General features: G+C 64.0%; 1 protein-coding gene and 1 long non-coding RNA gene across 2 annotated transcripts in view; one reads left to right on the top strand and one right to left on the bottom strand.

The window, feature by feature from the left end:
* The window catches only part of LOC135190905 (uncharacterized), a 614,761-nt gene that overhangs the window by 224,867 nt on the left and 379,769 nt on the right, over positions 1–10,125 (bottom strand). The window lies entirely within an intron of this gene.
* FABP3 (fatty acid binding protein 3) lies at positions 4,935–9,792 on the top strand. Its single transcript, XM_064172381.1, has 4 exons — positions 4,935–5,137; positions 6,205–6,377; positions 9,271–9,372; positions 9,475–9,792. The coding sequence occupies exons 1-4, from the start codon at positions 5,065–5,067 to the stop codon at positions 9,526–9,528; spliced, it is 402 nt and encodes a 133-aa protein (XP_064028451.1). The 5' UTR covers positions 4,935–5,064; the 3' UTR covers positions 9,529–9,792.

Raw genomic sequence — 10,125 nt, 5'->3', positions numbered from 1 at the left:
TGGGCATCGTGTGTGTGTAGGGGGCATCTGTGTGTGGGCATCATGTGTGTGAGCATTCCTGTGCATGGATACCATGTGTGTGGGCATCATGTGTGTGTAGGGGGCATCTGTGTGTGGGCATCATGTGCAAGCATTCACATGTGTGGGCATTGTGTGTGTAAATACCTACATGTATGGGCTTCTTGTGTGTAAGCATCCACATGTATGGGCATCCAAGTGTGAGAGCATCATGTGTGCGAGCACTCATGTGCATGGGTACCGTGTGTGTGGGCATCCATGTGTGTGAGCATCATGTGTGTGAGTACTCATGTGCATGGGTACTGTGTGTGTGAGCATCCATGCGTGTGAGCATCATGTGTGTGAGCACTCATGTGCATGGGTACCGTGTGTGTGGGCATCCATGTGTGTGAGCACTCATGTGCATGGGTACCGTGTGTGTGGGCATCCATGTGTGTGAGCACTCATGTGCATGGGTACCGTGTGTGTGGGCATCCATGTGTGTGAGCACTCATGTGCATGGGTACCGTGTGTGTGGGCATCCATGTGTGTGAGCATCATGTGTGTGAGCACTCATGTGCATGGGCATCCATGTGCGTGGGCATCCATGTGTGTGAGCATCATGTGTGTGAGCACTCATGTGCATGGGTACCGTGTGTGTGGGCATCCATGTGTGTGAGCATCATGTGTGTGAGCATCATGTGTGTGAGCACTCATGTGCATGGGTACCATGTGTGTGGGCATCCATGTGTGTGAGCATCATGTGTGTGAGCACTCATGTGCATGGGTACCGTGTGTGTGGGCATCCATGTGTGTGAGCATCATGTGTGTGAGCATCATGTGTGTGAGCACTCATGTGCATGGGTACCATGTGTGTGGGCATCCATGTGTGTGAGCATCGTGTGTGTGAGCACTCATGTGCATGGGTACCATGTGCATGGGCATCCATGTGTGTGAGCATCGTGTGTGTGAGTACTCATGTGCATGGGTACCATGTGCATGGGCATCCATGTGTGTGGGCATCATGTGTGTGAGCACTCATGTGCATGGGTACCATGTGCATGGGCATCCATGTGCGTGGGCATCCATGTGTGTGGGCATCACGTGTGGGTATCTCTGTGTGTGGTTGTGGGGGAGCACCATGTGGGGGGGGCATGCATGCATGTAACACGTGTGTGTGGGCACCATATACTGTGTCTGTGTGCTTGGCTGCTCATGCCCATGGGCACCCAGGTGTGTGCTGAGTCTGTGTGTGCATGGGTGGCTGCGTGCGTGGGTACTCCTCTGGGTGGGCACCCCAGCACCTGGGCACCCATCTATATGTGTGTTTAGATGTGTGGGTGTCTGTGTCTGGGTGCTGTGTGCACACCCGTGGGTGGGTGCCCATATGCTTGGTGCCCTCTGTGGGTGGGTATCCCTGTATGTGTGTGTCCATGTGTTTGGGTGCCCATGTGTGTGGATGTCCACGATCTTGGGTGTTCCTGCGGGTGGGCATCCACACGAGTGGGTATCCAGGTATGTGGGTGTCCAGGTGTTTAGGTGCCCCTGTGGGTGGGCATCCACACGGGTGGGTATCCAGGTATGTGGGTGTCCAGGTGTTTAGGTGCCCCTGTGGGTGGGCATCCACACGGGTGGGTATCCAGGTATGTGGGTGTCCAGGTGCTTAGGTGCCCTGTGGGTGGGCATCCACACTGGTGGGTATCCAGGTATGTGGGTGTCCATGTGCTTAGGTGCCCCTGTGGGTGGGCACACACACAGGTGGGTATCCAGGTATGTGGGTGTCCAGGTGTTTAGGTGCCCCTGTGGGTGGGCACACACACAGGTGGGTATCCAGGTATGTGGGTGTCCAGGTGCTTAGGTGCCCTGTGGGTGGGCATCCACACAGGTGGGTATCCAGGTATGTGGGTGTCCAGGTGCTTAGGTGCTCCTGTGGGTGTCCATGTGTGTGGGTACCCCTCCGGGTAGGTGTTCTCCCACGTGGGTGGGTGTCCATAAGCTTGGGTGCCCCTGACAGTGGGTGTCCAGGTGCTTGGGTGCCCCTGTGGGTGGGTGTCTATGAGCTCAGGTGCTCCTGTGGGTGGGTACCCCTGTGGGTGAGTGCTCCCCCATGTGTGTGGGTGCCCCTGTGGGTGGATGCCTATGAGCTTGGGTGCTCCTATAGGTGGGTGCCCCTGTGGGTGAGTGCTCCCCCGTGTGGGTGGGTGCCCATGTGGGTGGGTGCCCATGTGGGTGGGTGCCTCTGTGGGTGGGTGCTCCCCCGTGTGGGTGGGTGCCCGTGTGGGTGGGTGCCTTTGTGGATGGGTGCTCCCCCGTGTGGGTGGGTGTCCCTGTGTAGCTGTCCACATGCAAGGTGAGTCTCTGAGCATGGCATGTCCATGGGCATGGGAGCTTCTCTGGGTGGCTGTGTGCCCATCTGGGTGGGTGCTCCTGTGCACTGGGAGTGTCTGTCAGCAAGGGAGGGTGGGTGCCCCCGAGGGTGGGTCACTCTGTGTGGGCAGCCATACCTGTGACCAGTCACATCTCAAGGGGTGGCTGGGAGAAGGGCTGGGGACCAGCACCCTGCAGATCTGGGCCAGGGACAGCAGAAGGGTGAGGGCACAGCAGTGGGTGTGAGTGGGGACTCTGGAGCCCTGTCTGCCCCTAGGGTGCCCTGGGGTGTCCGAGGTGGGGAGGGGCGGGGGGACACCCACCCTGGTGCTGTGCCCAGCAGGGACACGGGCCGAGGGGTCCTGCTAGTTGACAGTGCCAGAGGCAGGAGCCTGAGCACAAGGTCCTGACTATTTTGGGGCATCTGTGGTGACACCTTGGGGGCAGCGAGAGGGAGAAATTGACCCCCACATCCCCCATGGACCTGGACACTTCCACCTGGATGTCCCCAAGGTGAGGGGGACATGCTGCAGACATGGGGCTTGGGGACAATCGAGCCTCACAGCTGGGACCTTGCCCCCCACTGGCGGTGACAGAACGATGCCATGGGACACGGAATGCCAAGGGAGGCACTAGAGGGCACATTGCTGCCACTAGAGCCCGAAGCAAGGGGACATGTTGGAGAGCACACACAGAGCCTCGCTCCTGTCCCTGTCCTCAGTGCCCCTTGACACACAGAGCATCGCTGAGGGCACACGAGTGTGTTCTTACACACATGGAGCAGGCACAGGTCACAGAGGTCACACAGAGCAGGCACAGGTTACACAGGTCACACAGTAGGCACAGGTTACACAGGTCACACACAGCAGGCACAGGTCACACAGGTCACACACAGCAGGCACAGGTTACACAGGTCACACACAGTAGGCACAGGTTACACATGTCACACACAGCAGGCACAGGTTACACAGGTCACACACAGCAGGCACAGGTCACACATGTCACACACAGCAGGCACAGGTCACACATGTCACACAGTAGGCACAGATTACACAGGTCACACACAGCAGGCACAGGTTACACAGGTCACACACAGCAGGCACAGGTTACACAGGTCACACACAGCAGGCACAGGTCACACAGGTCACACACAGCAGGCACAGGTTACACAGGTCACACACAGCAGGCACAGGTCACACATGTCACACACAGCAGGCACAGGTTACACAGGTCACACACAGCAGGCACAGGTCACACATGTCACACACAGTAGGCACAGGTCACACAGGTCACACAGAGCAGGCACAGGTTACACAGGTCACACACAGCAGGCACAGGTCACACATGTCACACACAGCAGGCACAGGTCACACATGTCACACACAGTAGGCACAGGTTACACAGGTCACACACAGCAGGCACAGGTCACACATGTCACACACAGCAGGCACAGGTCACACAGGTCACACACAGCAGGCACAGGTTACACAGGTCACACACACACAGAGCACATGCACAGGACAGACAGGACACACATGTCACATACACACACAGCAGGGTGGCAGGGCAGCAGGGCAGCAGAGAAGCAGGGTGGCAGGGTGGCAGGGCAGCAGGATGGCAGGGCAGCAGGGTGGCAGGGCAGCAGGGTGGCAGGGCAGCAGGGCGGCAGGGTGGCAGGGTGGCAGGGCAGCAGGGCAGCAGGGTGGCAGGGCAGCAGGATGGCAGGGCAGCAGGGTGGCAGGGCGGCAGGGTGGCAGGGCAGCAGGGCGGCAGGGTGGCAGGGCGGCAGGGTGGCGGGGCAGCAGGATGGCAGGACAGCAGGGTGGCAGGACAGCAGGGTGGCAGGGCAGCAGGGTGGTAGGGTGGCAGGGCAGCAGGATGGCAGGGCGGCAGAGCAGCAGGGCGGCAGGGTGGCAGGGCAGCAGAGCAGCAGGACAGCAGGGCAGCAGAGCAGCAGGGTGGCAGGGTGGCAGGGCAGCAGAGCAGCAGGGTGGCAGGGTGGCAGGGTGGCAGGGCAGCAGGGCGGCAGGGCGGCAGGGTGGCAGGGTGGCAGGGTGGCAGGGCAGCAGGATGGCAGGGCAGCAGGGTGGCAGGGCGGCAGGGCAGCAGGGTGGCAGGGCGGCAGGGCAGCAGGGTGGCAGGGTGGCAGGGCAGCAGGGTGGCAGGGCAGCAGGGCAGCAGGGCGGCAGGGTGGCAGGGCAGCAGGGTGGCAGGGTGGCAGGGTGGCAGGGCAGCAGGGTGGCAGGGCAGCAGGGCAGCAGGGCAGCAGGGTGGCAGGGCAGCAGGATGTCCGGGCGGCAGTGTGGCAGGGCAGCAGGGTGGCAGGGTGGCAGGGCAGCAGGGTGGCAGGGTGGCAGGGCAGCAGGGTGGCAGGGTGGCAGGGCGGCAGGGTGGCAGGGTGGCAGAGCAGCAGGGCGGCAGGGCGGCAGGGCAGCAGGGTGGCAGGGCAGCAGGGTGGCAGGGCAGCAGGGTGTCAGGGCAGCAGGGTGGCCGCTGGCAGCTCTGCCCAGGAGTATTTCTGGTTCCCAGTCATGTGATGGGGACATTATTTAAGGCGGCCGCGGGGCGCGCAGGCAGCTGCGGGCTGCGGTGCCACGCTCGGAGCCGGACGGACCCTCCCCCGCCGCCACCACCGCAACCCCCCCCGGGACCGCCTGCGCCTGCCTCTGTGCCCCCCACCCACAATCACTCCCTCTCGCCATGGTGGACGCCTTCGTGGGCACCTGGAAGCTGGTGGACACGGCCAATTTCGATGAGTACATGAAGGCGCTGGGTGAGTGCTGGGGGCGGGGGGGGAGGTTCTCGCCCTTTGGTTTTCTACCCCCCCCCCCCCAATTTTTCTCCCCCCCACTCCCCTCTCCGAGGCCCCCACTTTGCGTGGCTGAGCCCCTCCGCGCAGGGGGGCAGGCGGCTGCCGCCTGGGCGGGCTGCTTGAGTGGGGGGGGGGCTCCGGGGCTTTGTTCTCGGGCTTCGGCAGGGGGCTTCGGCCTGCCCTTGGCCCCCCCGACCCGGGCAGCCCTTGGTAGAAGCGGGGGACAATCGAGTGGGGGGAGGGTGCCTCGGACCCCTCCAGTCTCCATCCCTCCACCCCCAGCGCGGCACCCCGGCAGGGTGAGTGGGTTCCCCACCCAAAATCAGTCCGCGGCGGGCCGAGCAGGGTGGGTGAGACCCTCACCTAAAATCAGTCCGCGGGGGTCCCGGGTTAGGGTTAGGACCACCCAAAATCAGTCCACGGTGTGCCCGGCAAGGTGGGTGAGTGCCCCACCCAAAATCAGTCCACGGTGTGCCCGGCAGGGTGGGTGAGTGCCCCACCCAAAATCAGTCCACGGTGGGCTCAGCAGAGGGGGTGGGTGAATCCCCCACCCAAAATCAGTCCGCGGTGGGCTCAGCAGAGGGGGTGGGTGAATCCCCCACCCAAAATCAGTCCGCGGTGGGCTCAGCAGAGGGGGTGGGTGAATCCCCCACCCAAAATCGGGCCGTAGTGGGTGCGACCCTCACCCAAAAGCGGTCCGCGGTGGTCCCGGCAGAGTGGGTGGGTCGGGTGGGTCCCTCACCCCAAATCAGTCCGCGGCGGGGGGTGACCCCGGTGTGTGCGTCCCCTCCGCCGGAGCCGGTGGGCGCCGGTGCAATGCCTCGTTCCCAGCCCCCTCCTCCCCTCCCCCAGCCGCGGTGGGCACAGGCGGAGTCCCCCGGGGCAGAGGCTGAGGAGCAGTTTTGGGGTTCCCTCAGCACCCCCAAGGGGACAAAGAGCTGTGGGGCGGCCGGGGCCGGGGGCTGATGGCCGCATGCTGCCGCTCCGCACACCCTGAGCCCTTCCACCGCCCTCTCTGCCCACCCCAGGCGTGGGCTTCGCCACGCGGCAGATGGCAGGGCTCACCAAGCCCACCACCATCATCGAGCTGGACGGCGACAAGGTCACCGTCAAGACCCAGAGCACCTTCAAGAACACCGAGATCAGCTTCAAGCTGGGCGAGGAGTTCGACGAGACCACGGCGGACGACAGGCACGTCAAGGTGAGCCCCCCGCGGCCCCCCGGGTGGCACCACCCCCGCCAGGGCTCTGCGGGACCCAGCCCCAGTCACATCTTGGCTCTGGGCTCCATCATTTTGCCTTTGGAAGGGGCAAAAAAATCACCCCTCTTTGCCCCGAGGGGCTGGTGCCCAGCGCCGGGTCTCACCCAGCCGCCGGGTCGCACCCAGCCGCCGCCTCTCCGTGCCCCCAGCGGCAGCCTTGCCTTGCCCCCCAGCGGCAGCAGCCTTGCCCCCCAGCTGCAGCAGCCTTGCCTTGCCCCCCTGGGCAGCCGCCTTGCCCCCCAGCGGCAGCAGCCTTGCCCCCCAGCTGCAGCAGCCTTGCCTTGCCCCCCTGGGCAGCCGCCTTGCCCCCCAGCGGCAGCAGCCTTGCCTTGCCCCCCAGCGGCAGCAGCCTTGCCCCCCAGCTGCAGCAGCCTTGCCTTGCCCCCCTGGGCAGCCGCCTTGCCCCCCAGCGGCAGCAGCCTTGCCTTGCCCCCCTGGGCAGCCGCCTTGCCTTGCCCCCCTGGGCAGCAGCCTTGCCTTGCCCCCCTGGGCAGCCGCCTTGCCCCCCAGCGGCAGCAGCCTTGCCTTGCCCCCCTGGGCAGCCGCCTTGCCCCCCAGCTGCAGCAGCCTTGCCTTGCCCCCCTGGGCAGCCGCCTTGCCTTGCCCCCCTGGGCAGCAGCCTTGCCTTGCCCCCCAGCTGCAGCAGCCGCCTTGCCCCCCAGCGGTACCAGCCTTGCCCCCCAGCGGTACCAGCCTTGCCCCCAGCCGCAGCTTTCCTCCCAGGGCCGCCGCAGCTGCCGGGAAGGTTGTGCAAGAAGGAGGCTTGCAAACAGCAGTGCCCGCCCGGGGCTTGCTCAAGAGGAGGAAAGGGTTGCGGTGGGTGGCGTGGGGCCAGTGCTGTGCCCACTCCGGGCTGGAGAGGGGCACAAGAGCTCCTTGCTGAGCCCCCTCTTTGCCTGCCCTGCATAGCAGGCAGGGACTGCAGCAGGTGGGCAACTCGGCCTGGCCAGTGCCTGCCTGCAGGCTCCTCCTGATGCCAACTCCTCCCGGCTTGGGCTGTTCCTCTCCATCCGAGGGAAAAAGCTTTGGTAGGAGTCAGAACTTCCCTCGTGGCCTCCTCCCACCCTGCAGAGATTTCCCTCGCAGGACTTACCTGGACCCTGTTTGCTCAGTGCTGGTCCCACACCCCCTGTGTGCAGCAGCTGGCAGCACCTTGGCCACTATCCAGGCCAAGGGGCACCTTGGGTGGGACCTTAGGGGTGACCTCAGGGCTCGCTGGGCACAAAACCCCTCCTCAGGAGGCCAGGCAAGGGCTGGGCACCAGGCGAGGATGGGCTCACCCAGCTGGTGGAAACTATGTCCCAGGCAGCAGGGACGTGTGACCTGCTGTGAGCTCCTGCCCACAGCACAGGACATGCCCTTCAAGTGCCCCTCAGCTGGTGGCCAGAGGGCACACGGCAGAGCAGGCTGTGCCAGGATGGCTGCCTGAGCCACGGGGCTGCAGAGCGTGGGGCAGGTGGGGGCTGCCACACTGTGGGGCACCCAGGATGTGGGGTGCCAGGGAGGGGAGCTGCAGGGAGGCTCTGGCCCAGGGGCATTTGAGTTACTGGAGCAGCTATGGGCACAGCTGAGCTCTGGGTGAGGACCCTGCATCATGGAGGGCACCTGAGGGGGAGACACAAACCATGGGGACACCTAAGCCTTGTAAGGTCCTGACTTGTGGGGGGCAACAAGCCCTGGGGGCAATCAAACCTTGTGGGCACCTGAACCATGAGGAGACCCAAACCCTGGGGGCACTCAGACCTTGTGGGCACCTGAACCAGGAGGAGACTCAAACCCTGGGGGCACTCAGACCTTGTGGGCACCTGAACCATGAGGAGACCCAAACCCTGGGGGCACTCAGACCTTGTGGGCACCTGAACCAGGAGGAGACTCAAACCCTGGAGGCACTCAGACCTTGTGGGCACCTGAAGCATGAGGAGACCCAAACCCTGGGGGCACTCAGACCTTGTGGGCACCTGAAGCATGAGGAGACCCAAACCCTGGGGGCACTCAGACCTTGTGGGCACCTGACCCATGTCCTGAGGGCACTCAAGGTTTGTGGCCACCTGCCCCAAGTCCCGAGGCCCCCAGGAGGCAGCAGCTGGTTGTCAAGGAGCTGGCTGGGGGGCAGAGGGCAGGCAGTGCTGGTGCCTGTCCTGGCACAACCCCGCAGCACCGTGCCCAGCCTGCTGTCACTCCAACCTTGGCAGCGTCCGGGCTGCGGGGGCTGAGCCAACAGCAGCGGCTGTGCAAACAGCAGCCTGGCGAGCAGGGACCTGTTTGCTGGACTGGCCCCTCCAAAACTCCTTGGGTGTGGGGAGAGGCTCCAGCTCAGAGCACCCACACCTGCCCCAGCCCTGCATGGCCTCTTTGTTCCCCCTTGGCATGCTTGGGAGTGGCCCCGGCCCTAGGCAGGGCTCCCTGTGCTGGCCCCAGGTCACCACGCTGGTGCCCACAGTGGGGTTATGTTGGGGGGCAGCCAAGGCTGTGACCCAGCTGGTGGCCAGAGCAGGACGTGGCCAAGGCTGACCTGGTCAAGTCAGATGAGACAGTGCCAGGTGGGTGTCCTTGTGCTGTGCACCCACAGCCTGTCTGTGAGCCACGTGGGGTTGTGGGGTGAGCATGAGGAGACCCAGAGCTGTCCCCTCAGAGGCACGAAGCCACCCAGGGCTGAGGCATCCCAGCGAGGAGGCTCACAGGATGCCAGGGCTTGGAAGGGACCCAAAGAAATCATCGAGTCCAACCCCCCCCCCCTGCCAGAGCAGGGCCAGACAGTGTAGCTCAGGTGGCACAGGACCACATGCAGACAGGGCTGGGAAGTCTCCACGTGGGTCTTTGTCTGTGCCCACAGTCCCTGGTGAAGCTGGAGGGAGGCAAACTGGTGCACGTGCAGAAGTGGGACGGGAAGGAGACGTCGCTGGTGCGGGAGCTGCAGGATGGGAAACTCATCCTGGTGAGCAGCGGCTTGGGACCCGGGCTGGGGAGGGATCAGCCTGGGATGGGGTCAGTGCTGGGCACAGCTAACCCCCTCACCTCCTCTGCTTCTGCCCCCCAGACCCTCACCATGGGCACCGTGGTCTCCACCCGCACCTACGAGAAGGCGACATAGAGGCTGTGCCCAGCTGCCCTCCGCTGCCAGCTGCTGCCACCCTCAGCCCTGCCTCGCCTCCGTCCTGGCCCCACGCTGGGCACGGCTGGTCCTGGCCTCTGAGCCTGCCAGGGCCACCTGCTGCCCTCCACTCCTGGCCCCATCACCTGGAGGGGCTGCCTGGGGCTTGGGCAGAGCTCTGAGGGGTTTGGGTTTGGTTTTTTTTTTTGTATTAAGAATGGGAAAATCCAAATGGAAAAAGCCAATAAAGGTCCTGTTGGTACAGCTCTGCCACCAGCTCACTGGGGAGAGGCTGTCATGGAGTCATGGAATCAGGCAGGCTGGAAGAGAGCTCCAAGCTCAGCCAGCCCAGCCTAGCACCCAGCCCTGCCCAACCAACCAGACCATGGCACTAAGTGCCCCAGCCAGGCTTGGCTGCAACACCTCCAGGGATGGTGACTCCACCACCTCCCTGGGCAGCCCATTCCAGTGCCAATCACTCTCTCTGCCAGGAACCGCCTCCTAACATCCAGCCTAGACCTGCCCTGGCACAGCTTCAGGCTGGGTCCCCTTGCTCTGGCCCTGGCTGCCTGGCAGCAGAGCCCAACCCCACCTGGC

This window comes from Pogoniulus pusillus, chromosome 37, assembly GCF_015220805.1.
Source record: "Pogoniulus pusillus isolate bPogPus1 chromosome 37, bPogPus1.pri, whole genome shotgun sequence".
Classification (NCBI taxonomy): domain Eukaryota; kingdom Metazoa; phylum Chordata; class Aves; order Piciformes; family Lybiidae; genus Pogoniulus; species Pogoniulus pusillus.
This window is presented reverse-complemented; position numbering and strand designations above follow the sequence as displayed.